The sequence below is a fragment of the Lutra lutra genome, chromosome 4 (assembly GCF_902655055.1).
Source record: "Lutra lutra chromosome 4, mLutLut1.2, whole genome shotgun sequence".
Taxonomy (NCBI): domain Eukaryota; kingdom Metazoa; phylum Chordata; class Mammalia; order Carnivora; family Mustelidae; genus Lutra; species Lutra lutra.
The window spans coordinates 156,764,094-156,789,697 of NC_062281.1; the positions used below are offsets into that span (position 1 = coordinate 156,764,094).

The 25,604-nt window shown below is 34.7% G+C and overlaps 1 protein-coding gene across 3 annotated transcripts in view; it reads right to left on the bottom strand.

Annotated features, from left to right (window-relative positions):
- Positions 1–232: 232 nt before the first annotated feature.
- C4H1orf185 (chromosome 4 C1orf185 homolog) overlaps positions 233–25,604 on the bottom strand; it is a 69,582-nt gene continuing 44,210 nt past the window's right edge. For all 3 annotated transcript variants that reach the window (XM_047728831.1, XM_047728832.1, XM_047728833.1), the window contains exons 3-5: positions 11,643–11,778; positions 3,665–3,701; positions 233–2,343 (exon numbers count right to left, since the gene is read on the bottom strand). In XM_047728831.1, the coding sequence (XP_047584787.1) occupies positions 1,949–2,343; positions 3,665–3,701; positions 11,643–11,778 (568 nt within the window). In that variant the 3' untranslated portion in view covers positions 233–1,948. The remainder of the gene's footprint in view (positions 2,344–3,664; positions 3,702–11,642; positions 11,779–25,604) is intronic.

Below are 25,604 nucleotides of genomic sequence, written 5' to 3' on the forward strand. Positions count from 1 at the left end.
TACTTATCAGTCTTTTCAAAGAGAACAATTATATAGCTATGATATAGAATAACATTTTAATAAACAAGTAAATGTGTTAGGTTTTGAGAAAAAAGTTCAATCTATTCATTCATAATATAACAATTATTTTATATGCATAGATCTCTTTATTTCTCATTTGTAATGACAAGAATTTGGTTAGGATGCTTTGTTCATAGTAACAGAAACAGAACTCTTTTTACTTTATGCAAAAAGGACTATTTATTATAAAATTACAAGGGTACCTTACCAAAGCCCAGAACAACAGTTAAAAACAGGACATTAATAAATATCAAATCTTGCTAGCTTAAGCAAACAGGGGAACTTATTAGGATACCAGACTACCATACCAAGCCAAGGGCAGCTTCATGAAGGGCTGGAATAAGGAAATGGAGGACTATTAGAAAGCAGGAATCACATTCGCCTTATCTCTCATCTCTGCTTTTTACTTTGCAAGTGCTTCACTGCTCTCTCACTGCAGATTTACTATTTTTCCTTCCCAAACATAGCCCATAGCTCCCCAGGTTGTTTCTGCTATTCCAGAGATTAATCAGATCAAAGCTAGACTCTCTTATCTCCAATCCCAAATTCCTAGAAAAGTTTTAACATCTTACCAAAATTAGAGATAACTTCTCTGGGATAGGTAGTAAGATATAAGTTGGTGAGACACCAAGAGACAGAGAACAATTTATATATATGCTGTTCCTTACAGACCCTGAGTTCAAATAGCTTACTTAGATGTAGGGGTGGACATTAGAGAGCTGTTCTCACAACCAGTAACTAGTAGAAACGATGAGGTGTTCAGGAGAGAGAGGTATTCTAATCCTTTTTAATATTTCCCATGGGACAGAATCAATAGACATGGGCAACGCTACTTTTAACTGAGAGAAGTTTCTTTTCATTTATTGTAATAGGTATGATTTATCTCTTGGAAAGATATGCACAAGTGTAGGTGAGTAACTTAAGCACAAAAGTTAATATTATATTTAGTCATCTTCCAAAAAAGAAAGAAGAAAAGGAGAGAGAGAGAGAGAGAAGGAAGGAAGGAAGGAAGGAGGGAACTGATTATATGGAGACTATTTAGGAGAAAGGGAAAAAAGATTAATTACGTGGTGGATGATTTCAGAAATCCCTCAGGACTAAACATAGAAATCTGACCAAGGGTCTCTCAGATTATTGTCATTAAGAGGTTTTGGAAAACTCATCAAACTCAGTAAATTTTCTGCTTTACCCACTTAGAATTATTCCTAATAAAATGATAAAGATATGTTTTTTTTAAAAAAAAGAAGGATCTCTCAGATTAGTGAGAACTCTGATTCATCTAGCTTGAATCAGCGGTTTAGGAAAATAGCTGGCCACATTTCCATCATAGTGGAGTAAGGATTGGGAAACCATTCTGAGAAATGGACATAGGAAGGGGCAAAGAAAATTATTTTCTGGATTCTTCAGTTTCCAGGCTTCCTTAGAAGAGCAAAATTATATTGTTTACCAAAATCATGACAAAATAAAATTTGAATGTTAAGAGATTTATGTATTTAAAATTCAGAAAAGCTGATGGAAGTATTCTGCCCAGCCCTACCCACATGGAAGTAAAATTGAAAATGTCAAAAGTATAAGGAAATGTTGTGAATGTTTTATTCAAAAATCTATTTATGCTGAAGATTTTTTTAAAGTATTTCTCTTGTATGTTGAAATACATTCATATTATTTATTATGTCCTTTGATGAAATACAAGGAGTTAAACTTAATATTCATAATGTCACTCTACTGCTTCCTGTAATTTTGTTTCTAGAAATAAGAAATGGCAAGGGAAGTAAGACCACTCTAAGGTAAAGAACAAGTAATGGACATGTTAAGAGACTCAGAAGCTGGTGATTCAGTTTTAACTTTCCATGATTTCAGTGTATACAATGTTTCAAAAGAAAAAAAGTCATTCAATATTATGTTGAAGGTTTTGTATTTCAACCTCTGCATTTCTTCGTGAAAATATTTCCTTAATGCTGTCATCTTTCTGATCATCATAAAGTGCCATATTCAGTACATTTTCAGTACAGTCTTCTAAGGAAATTGTTGACAGGTATGAAAATACTTTTTCCAGTAGAGGTTCCCTGAGAAAAGGCATTGGAGAGCTCTTTTTTGCTAGAATATCATCAGAAAACCAGTCATCAGCTGCTTCTATACTTTGGCTGTAATAAGAATCAGATGGTAGAGTTGATAAGGTTAAGGTAACACTGCTGGGATGTGTTGCCAAGCTAGTCTCTGAGGGGTCACAAATGACCTTTTGTTTTGCAACGCAGAATTCGTCTTTAGAGTGATCTTTAATTACTGTAAAAGAAAATTAGATATACTATGAATACTATACATTCATGACCTGAATCTTACTTATAAAGGCGATATTTCTTTTTAAAATTCAGACTCTTTTTTTGGGTTAAAATGGACAGAAGGATGCAATAGTGAAAATTCCAAGTTGCTATCATCATCTGTACAATGTTAAGTATGTAATTGGGGATTAACAACTTCATTACAATCAAGAATAGAAAAGGCTGTTCTAAAGAAAATCAACCCGTTTTAATAGGAGAAGATTCTAAATAGGCTAGAAAGCTCAGTTCTGGAATATTGTAAGCAGGTAGATTACAAAATGTTTGGTCCACAGTGGAAAGGGCCTATGGGTTGCCTTGACACCAATTAAAGTAACTACTAACATTCTTAGAGTGCCTTATAATATGTGAAGCAGTTTGATATATTTCCATATATCATTTATCCTTTCAATAATTTTTCAAGTAAGGTATTATTAGAACCATTTCACAAAAGAGAAGACTGAGATTTAGAGACTGATGACTCACCAAAGATCAGAGACACAACAGACTTCACCTAGACTTCTAGTACTCTAAGATTCATGCTTCTTCAATTATTACATTATTTATACTGCACAGTTGATATTTAAAAATGTTAAGATTTAGAAAATATACTACATAATATGTAGTATATATATACTTAGGATTAAGTATCTTTTATAATATTTTACATACTGAACTTTGATATTAATGTATAACATTAATTTTTAAAGCTGTTTTAAATATCTTATTACATTTTGTATGTCCAACATTTCTTACATAGGAGGATAATATTTTGAGGTAGTAAGACATAATATGCAATATCTAGAGGATTATAAAATACTCATGTCTTTTGACCCTCCAGGATAACTATATGGCATTGACTATGACACTTTTTTTTTTAACCTTAGGGATGGTAGGGGGATGAATGGAGACAATCTGAAATAGGCTACATGCCCAGCATGGAGCTCTACGCCAGGCTCGATCTCACAACCCTGAAATCATGACCTGAGCTGAAATCAAGAATTGGACAGTTAACCCAATGAACCACCAAGATGCTCCTGACTATGATGCTTTTGGGTATAAATAAGGAACAAAAATTTGAATTTCACATTTTAAGATGTGACATTGTAAGTTTTGTTTTTTAAGGAATATATGCCCACTCACATACTAATACATTAATGTTTCCCTTGAATTTCCATGGTATTAAAACAATATTTAGATAACATTTAGGTAGGCCTCTTGGTTCTTTAAAAATTGCTATAATTATATATAATTATGGTTTCTTCTAACAAATTGTTGAGAAAATTTACCTTTTATATGTGCTGTTTCCTTTTTTCTTTGCTCCTCCTACATAAAAAAAAAGTTATTCATATTTAAAAAACTGAATGGTTTCTCTATAATTTCTTTAATATATTTAACATATATTTATATGAGAATAATATATTTTAACTTCATAATAAGGTTTTGATTGAATTTTTTTTCCACAATATGAGTTTATTTCATCAAAATATACTGACAGAAAAAAAAAGTGTTTAGGTATCATCTGGAGAGAACGTGAACTGGTTCAAGAAGGCAATCTCAGGATTAGGAATGAAGGGGTGAAATAGAGTTCATCAGGATTATTTCTTCCCCTCCTCACTAACTCAGAGTCATTAGAACTACAGAGGTCTAAAAAAGTAATTGGAATTCTTAGACTTAGTCATTTCATTAACCAACAACAAAAACATGAAATCATGTGCTATTCTTTTGAAGCAAATAAAACAGTTGCTCAAACAATATATTCTAAGATGTATTCTGGAAAGTGTAGTGGTATAGTAGTTCTCAAACTCCAGGGCATCAGAATCACCTGGTGTGCCTATTAAAATGCTGATACTTGGACATAATATCAGACCCTACTAAAACACATTCTCTGGGAGGAGATTGGGAGTATCCATTGTAACACTCTGCAAGTGGTTCTGATTCAGGTTTTTCTTAGAACACTAGATAAACAGTGGGCTACTGCATAGGGTGTTTGGAATGGAGTGGGTAAAGATGAGGCAGGAGAGAGAACAACATTGCTTTCTTGTGTTTTAGGGGAACAGTGTTAGTACTCCATGCTGATCTGCATTGTCCTATCCCCCAAAATGGTTTCTTAGGATATATATATACTATACATTATATAGTATGTGTGTGTGTGTGTGTGTGTGTGTGCGTGTGTGTGTGTATATATATATAATATATATATTTCATATATGTCTTATATGTATATAGGATAACACCTAAGCACTTTTTTTGCAATCAACTTTACTTATTTGTTCTGTTTACCTTTTATTAATATAAATGTCAGTATAGGCTCCTGACTTACCTTGCCTAGACTTAGGACCAATTCAGTTTGTGACTCCTATATAAATTATATCAGAATGCTGCCCCTCAGACTTTTATGTGCCTATGTTTTACCTGGTGAGTTTGTTCAAATGCAGATTATGACCCAGTAGGTCTGGAGTGGGGTCTGAGACTGTGCATTTCTAACAGATGCGCCTAGGTAATAACAATATTGCTGGTCTGGGGGACCCAGTAGGTCTGGAGTGGGGTCTGAGACTGTGCATTTCTAACAGATGCGCCTAGGTAATAACAATATTGCTGGTCTGGGGACCACAGAATAAGGACCTAGACTGATTGAAATTCCACCCAAATTTAAGGGAATTGCAAAATGGACATTCTTACATATTGCTGCCTATAAATAGGTAGAATTTTTCTGGAAGGCCATATAACAAATCTACTTCTAGAAATGTATTATGCCAGGTTAATAATTTTGGATTTATGTAAATATTCAGTTACCAGAGTGTTCTTTACAACAATCTTAAGCATTTCTTAAATCTGTAATTTAAAATTCTAAAAGAAATACTTAAATGTATTATGATACATAGATAATAATATAACCAATATTCTTCCAACTATTAAAAATTATGCTATAGGTACAGAAGTAAGGGCTCAAAAAATGACAGGGATATATAAAAAAGGGAAACAACCTTGGGGGTTCTCACTGGTTAAATCTGGAAAAAACTGAGCATCAAAATAAGTACAGTAATGGATTACCGTCTGCTGAATAACACAGAAACCCATGAGTCTACACAGATAATAAAGACAGAGAATTTTTTTCTTATAGTAGAAAACCCAATGAAAGATGGAAGTAGTATCATAAGAAAAATATTATTTTGCTACAGCTTTGTAAAGCAAGGTTCAGGTAAGAACCTTACCTTGGTTCAGGTAAGCAGAGGAACTCTACTTACCACCTGTCTACTTGCTAAGTAGAGTTTGATGAAGAAAGAGATTTTCATGGTTACATGGTTCAAAGTGTCATCACACAGATTATTTAATTGCTAGGGTAAAAACAGGAATAATACAATGGGTGAAGAACAGACATCATCCTGATGGTGTGATCAACTAAAATCATTAGTGAAAAGCAGATGAACATTGTATGTCTTCATATGTGATAAAATGAATCTGATCACGAGGAAAGTCAAAATCAATCTTATGATCTATAAAGTAACTGACTGCATTCTTCAAAAATGTCAATATCCTGGAAGACAACAAAAGGACACTTTTAAAATATTTTGAACTGAATAATGATGAAAACAAAACAAAAATTTGTGGGATGCAGCAAAAGCATTGCTTAGAAGAAAATTTAAATATTAGATGTTTACATAAAAGAAGTCTAAGGATAATAAATTGAATACTCCTAGCAAGACTGATTTAGAAAAAGAGAAATAAATCAGGAATGAAAAGTGTACCATCACTAAAGATTCTACAGATATTAAAAGGAAAATAACTGGATACTATTAAAACTTTATGCCAATAAACTTAACAATTTAGATCAAATGGACAAATTCATTGAAAAACAAATTTCTAAAGCATACAAAATAAAACACTTAAATAGCCCCATATCTATTAAAGGTCCTATATTTATAGTCAAAAACTTTCTCTGGAAGAAAACTCTAGACCTACGTGACCTCATTGCTGAATTCTAGGAAAACCTTTGAGAAAGCAGTATTGCCAATTATACACAAAAATTTTTCAAAAAGTAGAGGAGCAGGAGACATTTCATAGTTTTCTGACCAGAATAACTATGATTTTAAAATCTAACAACAAAGAGGGGCATCTTGGTGGTTCAGGCTGTTAAGTGTCTGTTTTCGGCTCAGGTCATGGTCCCAGGGTCCTGGGATTCAGCCCAGCACCAGGCTCCCTGAGCCTGCTTCTCCCTCTGTCCCTCCCACTGCTCCTGTTTTTTTTTTCTCTCTCTCAAATAAAGAAATAAATAAAATCTTTAAAAAAATCTAATAAAGATATTACAAGATAAGAAAATTATAGAATAATATTCCTCATATACATAGATGTAAAAGTGATTTAAAATATATCAGTAAATTGGGGTTTATTCCAGGAATATTCCAGGAATACAAGGTTGATTTAACATTTGAAATTCAATGTAATTCACAATAACAAAAGAGAAAATCTATGTGAACAATGTCAAAAGATGCAGAAAAACCATTTGGCAAAATTGAGCAAACTTCATGACTAAAAAAAACAGAAACAACAAACTTTCATTAGACTAAGAATAGAAGGGAATTTCCTTGGCCTGACAATATGCATCTACAAAAATTTCATAGTTAACTTTACACTTACTGGTAAAGAGTTGAATGTATTCTGAGATCAGGGATATAAAAAGGATAACTGTTCCTGACACTTCTATTTATCATTATTACATGAGGTCTTACCCAGTACAATAAAAATAAAAATAAAAGCATAAAGATTAGAAAATAAGTAAAGTTGATGTTTCTCACAGATGATATGATTGTGTTGAAGAAAATCTATGGAGTCCACACACACACATAAAAATTACTAAAAGTAATAAGTAAATTTATTTATAAAAGTCACAGAAGACAGGTCAATATAAGTATCAATTGTAGTAAAGATGGCAATTTGCTTCAAACTAATCTATAAACTAAATGTAATTTCCATTACAATCTCATAAAGGTATTTTGTAGTTAGAGATTAATTATCTTAAAATTTATATGAACAGGCAAAAAACCAAGAAAATCTAAAAAAAAACCTTGAAAAAGAACAATGAAATTGGAGGAACCATATGGTCCAATTTTATGACATACTATGTAGCTAGAGTGTGGTTTTGATAGAAATAGACACACAGGTCAACAGTATAGACAGAGAATCCAGAAATAGACCCACATGTATTTGCTCAACAGATTTTTGATAAAAGTTGCAAAAGCAATTCAATGTAAAAAGGATAGTCTTTTCAATAAATAGTGCTGGAACAATTAGACATCAGGAGCTCCCAAAATGAATTTTGACCTAAACCTCACACCTTATTAAAAAAATTAAAAGTGGATCAAAGATAGAAATATAAAATGTAACACTTAATAGCAAAAACAATCCTAAAAAAAAAGTTGGAGAACTTCCTGAAATTAAAACTTACTTCAAAGCTATAATAATTAAGATGTGGAACTGATATAAGGATAGATATATAGATCAATGGAATAGAACTGATATTCCAGAAGTAAATGTTCACATTTATAGCAAATTGATTTTTGACAAGTGTTTGAAGCAATCATTGGGGAGAGAATAGTCTTTTCAACAAATAGTGTTGGGACAAGATATGTACATGTAAATGAATGAAGTTGGGCCCATAACTCACACCATATCAAAAACTAACTCAAAATAGATCAAACACTTAAATATAAGAGCTAAAACTATAAAAAGCTCTTAGAAGAAAATATAGGCATAAATCTTTATACCTTAGATTAGAAAAAGGTTTTATATATGACATTGAAGCTTTTAATCTTGATGAAGTTCCAATAGCTCATTTTTACTTTGGTTTCCCTCGCCTCCAAATATACGGCTAGTAAGAAGTTGCTATGGCCAACGTCAAAGAAGTCGCTTCCTGTGATCTCTAGGATTTTGATGGTTTCCTGTTTCACATTTAGGTCTTTCAACCATTTTGAATTTATTTTTTTTGTACGGTGTAAGAAAGTGGTCCAGTTTGATTCTTTTGCGCATTGCTGTCCAGTTTTCCCAACACCATTTGTTGAAGAGACTATCTTTTTTCCCTTGATATTCTTTCCTGCTTTGTCAAAAATTAGTGGACCATACAGTTGTAGATCCATTTCTGGGTTTTCTTTTCTTTTTTCTTTTTTTTTTTTTAAAGATTTTATTTATTTGACAGAGAGAGATCACAAGTAGACGGAGAGGCAGGCAGAGAGAGAGAGAGAGGGAAGCAGGCTTCCTGCTGAGCAGAGAGCCCGATGTGGGACTCGATCCCAGGACCCTTGAGATCATGACCTGAGCCGAAGGCAGCGGCTTAACCCACTGAGCCACCCAGGCGCCCCTCTGGGTTTTCTTTTCTGTTCCATTGATCTATATGTCTGTTTTTGTGCCAGTACCACATTGTTTTGATCACTAAGGCTTTGTAGAGTATCTTGGTATTTGGGATTGTGATACCTCCATTTTTGTTCTTTATCAAGATTGCTTTAGCTATTCGAGGTCTTTTAATTATAATTTTGGTTATTTGCAAACAAAATTTGGTCAGTTCATATACTGGAATACTGTAAAAAAAAGTCTATAATGTGGGGCGCCTGGGTAGCTCAGTGGGTTAAAGCCTCTGCCTTCGGCTCAGGTCATGATCTCAGGGTCCTGGGATCGAGCCCTGCATGGTGCTTCCTCCTCTCTCTCTCTGCCTACTTGTGATCTCTGTCAAATAAATAAATAAAATCTTTTTTAAAAAAAGTCTATAGTGCACTATGGGTATATGCACCAACCTGGATGAATCTCAGAAACATAATGTTGCACAAAAAGGTAAGAGTATATTAGACATGGAGTCTGAAATCAAGTAAAATTTAATAATACATTGGTAAAATCATAAAGAAAAGCAAAGAAATGGTTAACTGCAATTATAAGACATTTGCAGTGAAGGGCTGGGATACAAACTGTAAGAGATAAATGAAGGCTCAGGACACCTCAAAGGTACTGGTAATATTCTATTTCTTATTCTGAGTGGTGGGTATAAATAATTACACTTATTAGTCTTTAAATTGTTTGTGGGTACTCTATTGTTTATATGCTGTATTTCACAATATACATTTTAGAAATGCAGCTCTAGTTCTATCCATTAAGCCGTATCTTTCATTATAATTTTCATCCTCCTGCCTGTCTGTCTCTAGGAGGTGAGGAAGAGGCCAATACACAGGCAGAAACTGAGATGAGAAAAAGAAGGACAATGTGAAAAAGAATCCTTTTGTACTGCCTGAAATGATTGTGGCTGAAGTCAGTACTACCTTATTCTTTTCATACCCTGTTTTCATACTATGATTTATACTATCTTTTTTTCTGAATTAGGTTCCTATCACTATCAATAATTTTGAATAATATTCTACATTTTTTTGTATATTATTTATCTCTCCCATTAGTCTATAAATTTCATGGAAACAGGGACTCTTGTTTTCCTTGTTCACTACCAAATTTCCAGTTGCCTAGAATAGTGCCTGGCATATAAGACTTTATTAGGTATTTGTTGAATGAACAATAAAAAGTTAAACAGTACTATTATATATGTACTTCTTCCATCATAGTACTCATAACATTTTGTTTATCTGTATCTATCATTAGGTATGAAGACGTCATTGTACTATAGTATCCAGCAAAATGCCTAGTATGTGATGGGTACTCAGTAAATACATTTAAACATTTCTTTCTGCAATGCAATCCTAATTTCAAACAACCCTTCATTTGAAAGAACTATTTAGAATTGATTTGATCATTAAACCCACCTGCCTAAAACCTCCCAGTAATCATAATGGTAAACTTGTATGGTGCTCACTATGTGGCCAGGCACAATTCTGAGTGTTTTTTTACATACGAATTCATTTACTTCCCATAACAATCCTATAGAGATTAAATCATCCTCATTTTGCAGATGACGAAACAGACACACAGTAAGTAATTTGCCTAAGATTACACAGCTAGCAGTGGTTAAGCTAGGATTTGAACCTGCATCAACTGGCTCTGTAGTCTATGCTCTTGACTATAATCCCATACTGCCTCCAGTGGATCTGTAAAGCCTATGGAGTAAAATCCAAAATCCTTAGGCTGTAAATGAGGTTTCTCAAAACCTCATCTCCAGGACCTTTCTCCACCATTTCCCTTTATGAACCCTAGTTCCCAAACATTATAACATTTTTACTGAACATGTTACTTACTTTCATACCTGCAAGCCTTTGAACATAGAATGAATATCCTTTGTTCTCTTTCCTCCTGGCAAACTTCTATTCCTTTCTCAAAATCCAACTAAAAATTTCTTCTCTGTGAAGGCTTTCTCAATTTATGCTCCCTTGTCTGCATTTCCTCAATTCTGTGGCTCTTACCACATTATGATGCAATTTTTAGTTTATATGTTTTTCTTCTCTACTAACTTTGGGCTCATCTAGATCTGAACTCATATCTTATTTATGTAGCCTCAGTGCCAAACCTAGTGTTGTCATATTTAAGGCACTTGAAAAATATTTGTTCAATAAATGAACACTGAGTTCAACTTGAGTTCAATATTCAATATGTACAATGAAACTCTGATATTCTATCAATTTGCTGCTATTTTTTATTAATGCTATAATAATAATGATGATGCTGTAAACCACTAATATTTGTTTTAATTATATCATAGTTTTACAATTCCACTGGTATCTTTCCTGTTTTACTTTGTCCATATAACACTGTTTTGACACCACATAACAGAAAGTTAACTATGTGTCTGCCTTTCCCACTTGTACTACAATAAGGATACCTTATCATCCTTAACAGGGGGTTCCCAGAGCTTAGAATATACTGAAGTCTTAATAAATCTTTGTTAAGTAGTACTTAATTTCAGTTAGTTGGTTTTTTTAGATTATTTGGTTTTCTGAGTTTCCTCTTATTTCCAAATCACTTTCCTCTGTTAAGCCTGGCAATTTTGTTTTGTTTTTCTTATGCCATTTTTCTTCATCCCTGCAATAATCCTAATATGAGGAGTATAGGTTCTTAGGCTAGAGATATAGAGAAGCAACTATAAAAGCAGACATTTCCTTTTAGTTTTTCATTTTCCTATAATATAAAAACTAACTAGTTTGGGTAATTTAAATTTAGCTCCATATTACTATCTCTCAAATTGAAAACAGTGGATACTGTTTTTCAGATTTAAAGACAACAATGTTAGTGACATGGTATCAAATAAATTATTTGAAAATATTTCTATAAAACGTCATACACTACCTGTGACTGGAATCCTCCAGTATGAAAATTTCGAGAAATAAAGACACACTGAGAATGAGATTTAATCTTTCCCTTTGATGATCTTTGCCTGCATCTCTTATCAATTGCTTTAAATTTGGAATTTCGAAATATTTCTCTGAAAAATATTTTATAGAGAATATTATCAAACCTGAGTTCCATTATAAATAACTAAAATTATTTCTAATAGTTATACATAAAAGTTTAAAATCAGAAATATTAATATTTATTTTTATTTTTTATTAACATATAATGTATTATTTGTTTCAGGGGTACAGGTCTATAATTCATCAGTCTTACACAGGTCACAGCACTCACCATAGCACATACCTTCCCCAATGTCCATTACCCAGCCACCCTATCCCTCCCACCCCCCCTCCACTCCAGCAATCCTCAGTTTGTTTCCTGAGATTAAGATTCTCTTAAGGTTTGTCTCCCTCTCTGGTTTTGTCTTGTTTCATTTTCCCCCACCTTCCCCTATGATCCTCTGTCTTGTTTCTCAAATTCCTCATATCAGTGAGATCATTTAAGTGTCTTTCTCCGATTGGCTTATTTTGTTTAGCATAATACCCTTTGTTCCATTCAAGTCCTTGCAAATGGTAAGATTTCATTTTTTGATGGCAGCATAATATTCCGTGGTGTGTGTGTGTGTGTGTGTGTGTGTGTGTGTCTGTGTGTGTGTATACCACCTTCTATATCCATGCATCTATTGATGGACATCTAGGCTCTTTCCATAGTTTCCATTGTGGACATTGCTATTAACAACATTGGGGTGCAAGTGCCCCTTCAGATCACTACATCTGTATCTTTGAGGTAAATACCCAGCAGTGTATTTGCTGGGTCATAGGGTAGTTCTATTTTCAACCTTTTGAGGAAGCTCCACACTGTTTTCTAGAGTGGCTGCACCAGCTTGCATTCCCACCAACAGTGTGGGAGGGTTCCCCTTTCTCCACATCCTCACCAACACCTGTCATTTCCTGACTTGTTAATTTTAGCCACTCTGACTGGTGTGAGGTGGTATCTCATTGTGGTTTTGGTTTGTATTTGCCTGATGTGGAATGATGTTGAGCACTTTTTCATGTGCCAAATTTCTGGCAATTTGGATGTCTTCTTTGGAGAAATGTCTGTTCATGTCTTCTGCCCATTTCTTGACTTGATTGTTTTTTGGGTGTTGAGTTTGATAAGTTCTTCATACATTTTGGATACTAGCCCTTTATCTGATTTGTCATTTGCAAATATCTTCTCCCATTCTGTCAGTTATCTTTTGGTTTTGTTGACTGTTACCTTTGCAATGCAGATCTTTTATCTTGATGATGTCCCAAAAGTTCATTTTTGCCCTGCTTCCCTTGTCATTTTTTTTATTGTTTTATGTTAGTCACCATAAAATACATCATTAGTTTTTGATGCAGTGTTCCAAATTCATTATTTATGTACAACATCCAGTGCTCCATAAAATACGTGCCCTCCTTAATACTTACCACCAGGCTTACCCATGTCCCTACCCCCTGTCCCCAAAACCCTATTTGTTTCTCAGAATCCAGTCTCTTTTGTGGTTCGTCTCCCCCTCCTAATTCCCCCAATTCACTTTTCTTTTCCTTCTTCTAGTGTCCTCCATGTTATTTCCTTTGTTCCACAAGTAAGTGAAACCATATGATAATTGACTTTCTTTGCTTGACTTATTTTACTCAGAGATTATGCTGAATGCTTCCCTTGTCTTTGGTGATGTTTCTAGGAAGAACTTGCTGTGGCTGAGGTCACAGAAGTTGCTGTCTGTGTTCTCCTCAAAGATTTTGATGGGTTCCTGTCTCACATTTAGGTCTTTCATCCATTTTGAGTTTTTTTGTATGTGTGGTATAAGGAAATGGTCGTTTCGTTCTTCTGCATGTCTGTCCAATTTTCCCAACACCATGTGTTGAAGAGACTGTCTTTTTTCCATTGGACATTCTTTCCTGCTTTGTCAAAGATTAGTTGACCATAGAGTTGAGGGTCCATTTCTGGATTCTCTATCCTGTTCCACTGATCTATGTGTCTGTTTTTGTGCCAGTACCATACTGTCTTGATGACTACAGCTTTGTAAGAGAGCTTGAAGTCCAGAATTGTGATGGCACCACCTTTGGTTTTCTTTTTCAACATTCTTTTGTCTTTTCTGGTTCCATACAATTTTTAGGATCAATTGTTCCAGTCTGTGAAAAAAGTTGATGGTATTTTATAGGGACTGCATTGAATGTATAGATTGCTATAAGTAGCATAGACTTTTTTTTTTAAAGTTCACTAGATTTTTTTTTTAAAGATTTTATTTGTTTATTTGACAGAGAGAGATCACAAGTAGACAGAGAGGCAGGCAGAGAGAGAGAGAGGGAAGCAGGCTCCCTGATGAGCAGAGAGCCCGATGCGGGACTTGATCCCAGGACCCTGAGATCATGACCTGAGCTGAAGGCAGCGGCTTAACCCACTGAGCCACCCAGGCGCCCCTGTAGCATAGACGTTTTAACAATATTTGTTCTTCTAATCCATGAGCATGGAACATTTTTCCAGTTCTTTGTGTCTTCCTCAATTTCTTTCATGAGTATTCTACAGTTTTCAGAGTACAGATTCTTTGCCTCACTGGTTAGATTTATTCCTAGATATCTTATGGTTTTGGGTGCAATTGTAAATGGGATCAACTCCTTAATTTCTCTCTCTTCTGTCTTGTTGTTGGTGTATAGAAATGCAACTCATTTCTATATGCTGATCTTATATCCTGACACTTTTCTGAACTCCTGTATGAGTTCTAGCAGTTTTGGGGTGGAATCTTTTGGGTTTTCCGCATAAAGTACTGTATCACCTGCAAAGAGTGAGAGTTTGACTTCTTGTCGATTCAGATGGCTTTTATTTCTTTCTGTTTTCTGATAGCTTAGGCAGGACTTCTAGTACTATGTTGAACAGCAGTGGTGATAGTGGACATCCCTGCTATGTTCCTGACCTTAGGGGGAAAGCTCTGTTTTTCCCCATTGAGAATGATATTTGTTGTGGGCTTTTCATAGATGGCTTTTATGATATTGAGGCATGTTCCCTCTATCCCTACACTATGAAGAGTTTTAATCAAGAAAGAATGCTGTGCTTTGTCAAATGCTTTTTCTGCATCTATTGAGAGGATCATATGGTTCTTGTTCTTCTATTAATATATTGTATCACATTGATTTGCAGATGTTGAGCCAACCCTGAAGCCCAGGAATAAATCCCACTTTGTTGTGATGAATAATCCTTTTAACGTACTACTAGATCCTATAGGCTAGTATTCTGGTGAGAATTTTTGTATGCATATCCATCAGGGATATTGCTCTGTAATTCTTCTTTTTGATGGGGTCTTTGTCTGGTTTTGGGATCAGAGTAATGCTGGACTCACAGAGTTTGGAAGATTTCCTTCCATTTTGACTTTTTGAAACAGTTTTGGAAGAACAGGTATTAATTTTTCTTTAAATGTTTGGTAGAATTCCCCCTGGAATGCCACCTGGCCCTGGATTCTTGTCTGTTGGGAGATTTTTGATTACTGCTTCAATTTCCTTGCTGGTTATGGGTCTGTTCAGGTTTTTTATTTCTTTCTGTTTCAGTTTTGGTAGTTTATATGTTCTAGGAATCCATCCATTTCTTCCAAATTGCCTAATTTATTGGCATAGAGTTGCTCATAAATATGTTCTTATAATTGTTTGTATTTCTTCCATGTTAGTTGTGATCTCTCCTCTCTCATTCATGATTTTATTTATTTGGGTCCTTTTTCTTTTCTTTTGGATAAATCTGGCCAGATTATTAATTCTTTCTTATTATTAATAATTAATTCTTATTAATTATTAATTCTTATTAATTCTTTCAAAGAACTTATTAATTCTTATTAATTCTTCAAAGAACCAGCTCCTAGTTTTGTTGATTGGTTCTACTGTTCTTTTGGTTTCTATTTCACTGGTTTCTGCTCTGCTGGATTTAGGCTTTCTTTGCTGTTCTTTCTCCAGCTCCTTTAGGTGTAGGGTTAGGTTGTATATTTGAAACCTTTCTTGTTTCTTGAGAAAGGCTTGTATTGCTATATACTTCCCTCTTAGGACCACCATTACTGCATCCCGAAGGTTTTGAACTGTTGTGTTTTCATTTTCATTTGTTTCCATGAATTTTTTAAATTCTTCTTTAATTTCCTGGTTCACCCATTTATTCTTTAGTACAATGATCTTTAACCTCCATGTATTTGAGTTCTTCCCAACTTTCCTCTTGTGATTGAGTTTCAGTTTCAAAGCATAGTGGTGCAAAAATGTGCAGGGAATAATCCTGATCTTTTGGTACTGGTTGAGATGTGATTTGTGACCCAGGATGTGATCTATTCTGGTGACTCTTCCATGTGCACTAGAGAAGAATGTGTATTCTGTTGTTTTGGGATGGAATGCTCTGAATGTATCTGTGAAGTCCATTTGGTCCAGTGTGACATTTAAAGCTTTTATTTCCTTGTTGATCTTTTGCTTAGATGATCTATTTCAGTGAGGGAGGTGTAAAAGTCCCCTACTACTCTTGTATTATTGTTGATGTGTTTCTTTGATTTTGTTATTAATTGGCTTATATAATTGGCTGCTCCCATGTTAGGGGCATAGATATTTACAATTTTTAGATCTTTTTGTTGGATAGACCCTTTAAGTATGTTATAGTGTCCTTCCTCATCTCTTATTAGTCTTTGGTTTAAAATCTAATTTGTCTGATATAGGATCGCCACCCCAGGGTTTTTTTTTTTTTAAATGTCTATTAGCATGGTAAAAGGTTTTCCACCCCCTCACATTACATCTGGAGGTGTCTTTGGGTCTAAAATGAGTCTCTTGCAGATAGCATATCAATGAGTCTTGTGTGTGTGTGTTTAATCCAATCTGATAGCCGTGCCTTTCAACTAGGGCATTTAGCCCATTTACATTCAGGGTAACTATTGAAAGATATGAATTTAGTGCCATTGTATTGCTTGTAAGGTGACTGTTACTGTATATTGTCTCTGTTCCTGTCTGGTTTATGTTACTTTTAGACTCTCTCTCTCTGCTTAGAGGATCTCTTTCAATATTTCTTGTAGGGCTGGTTTGGTGTTCGCAAATTCTTTTAGTTTTTTTTTGTCCTGAAAGACTTTTATCTTTCCTTCTATTTTCAATGACAGCCTAGCTGGATCTAGTATTCTTGGCTGCATAATTTTCTCATTTAGCACTCTGAATATATCATGCCAGTCCTTTCTGGCCTGTCAGGTCTCTGTGGATAGGTCTTCTGCCAATTTAATGTTTCTACTGTTGTAGGTTACAGACCTCTTGTCCTGAGCTACTTTTAGGAGTTTCTTTTTGTCTCTGAGACTTGTAAGTTTTACTATTAGATGATGAGGTGTGGACCTATTTTTATTAATTTTGAGGGAGATTCTCTATGCCTCCTGGATTTTGATGCCTGTTTCCTTCCCCAAATTAAGGAAGTTCTTCTTAATATACCTTCTGTCCCTCTCTTTCTTTCTTCTTCTTCTGGGATTCCCAATTATTCTAATATTGTTTTGTCTTATTGTATCACTCATCTCTCAAATTCTTGCCTTGTGATCCAGTAGTTGTTTATCTCTCTTTTCTCAGCTTCTTTATTCTCCATCATTTGCTCTTCTATATTAGTAATTCTCTCTTCTGCCTCATTTATCCTAGCAGTAAGAACCTACATTTTTTATTGCACCTCATTAATAGCCTTTTTTATTTTGACTTGGTTAGATTTTAGTTCTTTTATTTCTCCAGAAAGGGATTCTCTAGTACCTTCTCTGCTTTTTTCAAGCCCAGCTAGTATCTTTATAGTCGCCATTGTGAACTCTAGTTCTGACACCTTACTAATGTCCTTATTGATTAGGACCCTAGCAGTTGGTACTGCCTCTTGTTCTTTTTTTTTTTTTTTGAGATGAATTTTTCCATTTTATCATTTTTTCCAGAGAAGAATAGATGAATGAGAGAAGAAAATCCTAAAAGGGTAACAATGATGTCAGAAAAATATACACTAAACAAATGAGAAGAGACCTTCAGAAAGTGGTTGCTTTTCTGTTCATAGAATTGCTGCTATTCTTTTCTTCGATCTCCTCTTGAGTTCGTAGGTGCTCAGAATGGTTTGATAACTACCTAGCTGAATTCCTAGGACCAGACAAATTTACATCTCCTACACCTCTGCCATCTTGCTTCCCCCCCATATATTTATTTTTAAAACACCAATCAACATATATATTCCCTTCTCATATGTTACTGATTTTACTATACCTATTTTATTCATAGAATGTAAATTAAGCCACTTTTTATGCAGGATTAATATTTCCAGTTTGAAATTCACCACAATTTTTTGATATCCATCTTTCTGGTTGTGAGATCATCAATCTAGTTTAATGTTAACTAGTGTTTTCATAAATTTGCCTTCTATGACAAAGGAATGAAATGAAATTCATTCATCAGTTTTTTACTTAATAATATATCTGGCAAAATTAAATAGAAGGAAACTGGATTGAAACTAATGACTTACAATGCAAGCGTACCCATGACCTTACCCTTGCAACACAAACAATTTTGAGAGACCGTTAAAAATAATGAAGCAGCAAGTAAAACTCCAGCTGATCAAAGATAGTTAAGCATAAGGAAATGTAGTTTCTAATAGTCATTCCAAACTTACCAATTTAAAAAATAATGCTGATTGCCATTTCTTCATAGAGAAGTACTAGAAAACTTCTAAATTAATTTAAGAGACTGTATTTCATTACTTAATGTGGTTTAGGCAACTAGGATTCACTCATTCATTGAATTAAGTTCACTTAACAAATATTTAGTGAGTACTTGCTATGGGTCAGACACTGTGCTAGGTGCTGGATATATAGTGGCAAGGGAAAAAAAGCACAGCCACTACCCTCACAGAACCGTTATTGCTCTTATGGAGGTTAAAGACTATTAAGGAAGACAGACATTAATAAAATGCTGACAAGAAAATGAAAAATTACAACTTTGGAAAGAGTTATCAAGGAAAGGTACCTGTTGTACTGTGGGAGTATGCAACAAAGGGAATTAATCTGGTTAGAGAGTCAGGGAGAAGGCTTTTCTAAGGAAAAGACTGAATTGGGCATTCGAAGAAATAGTAATTTATTAGGCAGAGTGTTGTGGAGGAAGGGAGTTGTAGAAGAAAGTATTTCAGTCAGAAATATTATCAAGATAAAGACCTAGGGGCCAGATTAGGACAGTGTAGCAGAAACAATGAAAGCAAGAGGAAAGTGGGAGATGAAATGGGCAGACCATGTAGGGTCTTAAAAGTTATGCCACTTGTCTTTCTCCTAAAAGCAATCGGAAGTTCTTTATAATGTAGTGGGGATGGGACGGAATGGTCTGGTAACCTGATTATATATGTATTTGGAAAATGTCTCGCTGAAGTGTGGAAAAGAGATTTAATGAGAATAATAGTGTAGGTAGAGAATCAGTTATTACTTGTACTGCAGTAATCTATGTGAGGGATAATGATAAATAAGATGGTAACAGTGGTAACTGAAAGTAAAGGATAGATTTGAGTGATTTATGAGGTTAAATAGAACTTGGTGATGGTTCAAATTTGGGGGAAGTGTGAATGAGAGAGGAAGATAATCAAGCATGTCTTCAATTTTTAGAGAGGGAAAAAACCCTCTTCCTTGCCCTCACATTCTCCTCCAGTTACTTCCCCATTTGTCAACTCCCCTTCACCAAAAACAAAATAATACAAAACAAAACAGAAAACACCACTTTCCTTAAAGGGAGGTCTATATTGATTCAATTCTCTCACCTCCTGTGTTTTATTCAAATGTGAGCTTCTGAACTCATCACTCTACCAAAACTGTTAGAGGTCGTCAATAACTTCCATGTTGCCAAATCCAAAAATTATTTCTCCATCATCTTTCTCAACTTCTTAAGCACTTTCAATATCATCATCTCCTCCTTCTTGAAACATTTTCTAATTTTTTTCCTTCTTTTTATTTTTTTTTAAATTTTAAATTCCAGTATAGTTAACATACAATGTTATCTTAGTTTCAGGTGTAAATATAGTGATACAACAGTTCTATACATTGCCCAGTGCTCATCATGACAAGTGCACTCCTTAATCCCCTTCACCTGTTTCACCCATCCTCCCCTTCACCTCCCTTCTGATAACCATTAGTTTGTTCTCTATAGTTAAGAGTCTGCTTCTTGGTCCCCCCACTCCTTTTGCTTTGCTCTTGGTTTTGTTCCTTAAATTCCACATAAGAGTGAAATCATATTTGTCTTTCTCATACTGACTTATTTTGCTTAACATTATACTCTCTAGCTTCACTTTGCACTGCAAATGGAAAGATTTTTTTTTTATGGTTGAATAATACTCCATTGTCTATTATACCACACCTTCTTTATCTATTCATCATTCAATGGACACTTATATTGCTTCCAAAGTTTGGTTTCTATAAATAATGCTGCAATAAACAGAGGGGTTCATGTGTCTTCTGAATTCATGTTTTTGAATTATTTCTGGGTAAATACCCAGTAGTGCGAACACTGGATCATAGGGTAGCTCTATTTATAATTTCTTGAGGAACCTCCATACTGTCTTCCAAAGTGGCTGCACCAATTTGCATTCCCACCAACAGTGCAAGAGGGTTTCTTTTTCTGCACATGCTCTCCAACACTTGTTTCTTGTGGTTTTGATTTTAGGCATCCTGACAGGTGAGAGGTAATATCTCATTGTGGTTTTGATTTGCATTTCCCTGATGATCAGTGGTGTTGAGCATCTTTTCATGTGTCTGTGGGACATCTGGATGTCTTCTTTGAAGAAATGTCTGTGTCTTCTGCTCATTTTTAAATTGGACTATTTGTTTTCTGGATGTTGAATCGTATAAATTCTTTATATATTTTGGATACTAACCCCTTATCAGATGTCATTTGCAAATATCTTCTCCCATTCCATAGGTTCCCATTTAGTTTTGTTCATTATTTCCTTTGCTGTGCAGAAGCCTTTTATTTTGATGTAGTCCCAATAGCTTATTTTTTCTTTTATTCCCCTTGCCTCAGAAGACATATCTAGAAAAATGTTGCTAGAGCCAATGTCAGAGAAATTAATGCCTGTGCTCTCTTCAAGTGGTCCAGTTTCATTCTTTTGCATGTGGCTGTCCAGTTTTCCCAACATCATTTGTTGAAGAGACGGTCTTTTTCCCATTGGATATTCTTTCCTGCTTTTTTGAAGATTAAAAGACCACAAATTTGGGACTTATTTCTGTGTTTTCTAATCTGTTCCATTAATCTATGTGTCAATTTTTGTGCCAGTAACATACTGTTTTGATTACTATGGCTTTGTAACATAATTTGAAGTTGGAATTGTGATACCACCAGCTTTTTCTTTTTCAAAAATTGCTTTGGTTATTCAGGGTCTTTTGTGGTTCCATATAAATTTTGTGATTTTTTTTTTTTTTTGTTCTAGTTCTATGAAGAAATGTTGTTGGTGTTTTGGTAGGAATTGCATTAAATCTGTAAATTGCTTTGAGTCATATGGACATTTTAACAATTGTTCTAAGCAATTAGCATGGAATGTCTTTCCATTTCTGTCTCTAATTTCTTCCATCAATATTTTATAGCTTTCAGAGTATGGGTCTTTCACCTCTTTGTTTATTCCTAGGTATTCTGTTGTTTTTGGTGTGGTAGTAAATGGGATTATTTTCTTAATTTCTCTTTCCGTTGCTTCATTACTAATGTATACAAATGCAACAAATTTTTGCATATTGATTTTGTATCCTGTGACTTCACTAAATTCATTTATCAGTTCTAGTAGTTTTTTGGTTGAGTCTTTAGAGTTTTCTATATATAGTATTATCTGCAAATAATGAGAGTTTTACTTCTTCCTTACCAATTTAGATGTCTTTATTTCTTTTTGTTGTCTGATTGCTTTGGCTAGGACTTCTAGTACTATGTTTAATAAAAATGGCAAGAGTGGACATCCTTGTGTTGTTCCTGACCTTAGGGGGAAACCTCTGTTTTTCCCTACTGAGAATGATAACAGCTGTGGGTTTTTCATATATGGACTTTATGTTGAGGTGTGTTCCTTCTAAACCTACTGTTTAAAAGATTATTATCACGAACCGGTGTTGTACTTTGTCGAATGCATTTTCTGCATCTATTGAGATGATCACTGTTTTTATCCTTTCTTTTATTGATGAGATGTTATCACATTGATTATTTTGTGAATATAGAAACACCCTTTCATCCCAGTGGATTTTATTTGCTATTATTTTGTTGAGATTTTTGCATTTATGTTCATCAGAGATATTGGCCTATAGTTCTCTTTTGTGGTATATTTAGTTGGTTTTGGTATCAGGATAATGCTGGCCTCACAGAATGAATTTGGAAGTTTTCCTTCTTCTATTTTTTAGAATAGTTTGAGTAGAACAGGCATTAACTTTTCCTTAAATGTTTGGTAGCATTCAGCTGTGAAGCCATCTGCCCCTGGACTATTGTTTGTTGGGTGTTTTTTGATTACAGATTCAATTGCCTTGATCTGTTCAAATTTTGTTTCCTCCTGCTTCAGTTTTGGTAGGTTATATTTCTCTGAATTTATCCATTTCTTCTAGGTTGTCTAATTTATTTGGCATATAGTTTTTATTTTTATTTTTTTTATTTTTTTATTTTTTATTTTTTTAAAGATTTTATTTATTTATTTGACAGAGAGAGATCACAAGTAGATGGAGAGGAAGGCAGAGAGAGAGAGAGAGAGAGAGAGGGAAGCAGGCTTCTTGCTGAGCAGAGAGCCCGATGTGGGACTCGATCCCAGGACCCTGAGATCATGACCCGAGCTGAAGGCAGCGGCTTAACCCACTGAGCCACCCAGGCGCCCTGGCATATAGTTTTTAATAATATTCTTACAATTATTTGTATTTCTGGGATGTTAGTTATTTCTCCTCTTTCATTGGTGATTTTGTTTAAAATCCTTCTCCCCACCCCCTTTTTCTGGAAGAGTCTGCCTAGAGGTTTATCAATTTGGTTGATATTTTCAAAGAACCAGGTCCTGGTTTCATTGATCTGTTTTGTTTTTTTTTTTGTTGTTGTTGTTCTTTTTGTTTGTTTTTGTTTTTGTTTTAGTTTCTATATCATTTATTTCTGCTCTAATCTTTATTATTATTTCTTTTCTTCTCCTGGTTTTAGGTTTTGTTTGTTGTTCTTTTTCCAGCTTCTTTAGGTTTGAGGTCTCTCTTGCCTTGTGAGCTAGGTTTGTATTGCTATAAATTTCCCTCTTAGAATTGCTTTTGCTGGGAAGTGGCTGCCTGGCTCAGTCTGTTAAGTATCTAACCCTTAGTCTGGCTCAGGTCATGATTTTAGGGTTGTGAGATTGAGCCCTGTGTCAGGTTTTGTGCTGGGAGCGGAGCCTACTTAAGATTCTCTCTCTCCCTCTGCCCCTCCTTTCTCTCTCTCTCTTCCTCTCTTTCCCACTCTAAAAAATAAAAATAAAAGATATATTTAAAAAATAACTGCTTTTCTCTATGACCCGGCAATTGCGCTACTGGGTATTTACCCCAAAGATACAGATGTAGTGAAAAGAAGGGCCATATGCACCCCAATGTTCATAGCAGCAAAGTCCACAATAGCCAAACTGGGGAAAGAGCCAAGATTCCCTTCAACAGATGAATGAATAAAGAATCCGTGGTCCATATATTCAATGGAATATTACTCAGCCATCAGAAAGGATGAATACCCAATTTTTGTATCAACATTGATGGGACTGGAGGAGATTATGCTGAGTGAAATAAGTCAAGCAGAAAAAGTCAATTATATGGTTTTACTTATTTGTGGAACATAAGGAATAACATGGAGGACATTAGGAGAAGGAAAGGAAAAGTGAAGAGAGGGAAATTAGAGGGGGAGATGAACCATGAGAGACTGTGGACTCCAAGAAACAAACTGAGGGTTTTAAGGGGAAGAACTGGGGAATGGGTGAGCCTGGTGGTGGGTATTTAGGGCATGTATTGCATGGAGCACTGGGTGTTATACATAATCAATGAATCTTGGAACACTACCTCAAAAACTAATGATGTACTGTATGGTAACTAACAACACAATAAAAAAAAAAAAGAAAAAAATTGCTTTTGTTACATCCCAAAGATTTCGACAATTTGTGTGTTGTTGTTTTTTTTAAGGTTTTATTTATTTATTTGGGAGAGAGAGAGAGAAAGTGAAAGAGCAAGCACAAGCAGAGAGGAGGGGCAGAGGGAGAGAGGGAGGGAGCAGGGAGCCTCACCCATGCCCTGAGCTGAAGGCAGACACTTAACCAACTGATCCACCCAGGTGCCCCTGGACTATTCTGTTTTCATTTTCATTTGTTTCTATGTACTTTTTTATTTCTTCTTTCATTTCATGGTTGACCCATTCATTGTTTAGTATTTATTTATTATTTAATCTCCATGTATTTGTGGATCTTCCCAAAATCTTCCCAGATATTTTGTGATTGACTTCTAATTTCATAGCATTATGGTCAGAAAATATGCATGGTATAACTTTGCTCTTTTTGAATTTATTGAGGCTTGTTTCAGGTCTTAACATGTGATCTATTCTGGAGAATGCTCCATCTGTGCTTGAAAAGAATGTGTATTCTGCTGCTTTTGGATGGAATGTTTTGAATATATCCATTAAAACCATCTGTATCATTCAAAGTTAGTTTCATCATTGATTTTCTATTTGAATGATCTGTTCATTGATGTAAATGGAAGCTAAAGTCCCCTACTATTGGTGTATTCCTATTGAATATTTCCTTTATGTTTGTTATTAACTGTTTTGTGTATTTGGGTACTCCCATGTTGGGTGCATAAAAAATATTTACAATTGCTATATATTCTTGTTGGGTTCTGTTTATTATTATATAGTGTCCTTCTTTGCCTCTTTTTACAGACTTTATTTTAGAGTCTGTTTGTCCAACGTAAGTATTGCTACTCTGGCTTTCTTTTGACATCCACTTGCATGATGAATGTTTCTCCATCTCCACACTTCAAATCTACAGGTGTCTTTAGGCCTGTAATAAATCTCTTGTAGGAAGCCTATAATTGGGTCTTGTTTTTTTTATAAACTCTTTCACCCTATATCTTTTGATTGGAGCAGTTAGTCCATTTGCATTCAAAGTAACTATTGATAAGTATTTATTGTCATTTTGTTACTTTTTTGTGGTTGTTTTTGTAATTTTTTTCTGATTCTTTTCTTTCTCTCTTTCATGGTTTGCTGGGGGGGAGTTAGTGATATATTTGGGTTCCATACTTTTTATTTTTTGCATATCTACTACTGTTTTTTGATTTGTAGTTACCATTAGGTTTATACATAACATCTTTTGCATAAAGCAGTCTATGTTAAGCTGATGGTCGCTTGTTTTTAAATTCATTTTTTACTTCTCTTCCTTCTACATTTCAGACATTTGGCGTGTTTTGTTACATCTCTTTATTTTGTGATTCTCACTTTTCTTATTCTTACTTATGGTTTTTGTTTCCCACTCAGATTCCCCCTTAACATTTCTTGTAGGGCTGGTTGAGTGGCCATGAGTTCTTTTAACTTTTGTTTGGGAAACTCTTTATCTCTCCTTCTATTCTGAATGATAGCCTTGCTGGGTAAAGCATTCTTGGCTGCAGAATTTTCCCTTTCAGCACTTTGAATACATTATGCTATCCTCTTTCAACTTACAAAGTTTCGGCTAAATAATCAGCTGATAACTTTTTGGGGTTTCCTTTGTATGTAGCTGTCTTCTTTTCTCTTGCTACCTTTAAAATTCTCTATCACTATTTTTTGCCTTTTTAATTACTAAGTGTCTTGGTGTGGACCTTCTTGCTTCTTGAGTTGAATTTTTTGTGGGATCTCTGTGCCAGCAGAAAGGTTTGGGGCAACTTTTGATGTTAGCAAAATTTGCACTGAACCCCTAGTCCCAGGCCAGACCTCCCACAGCCAA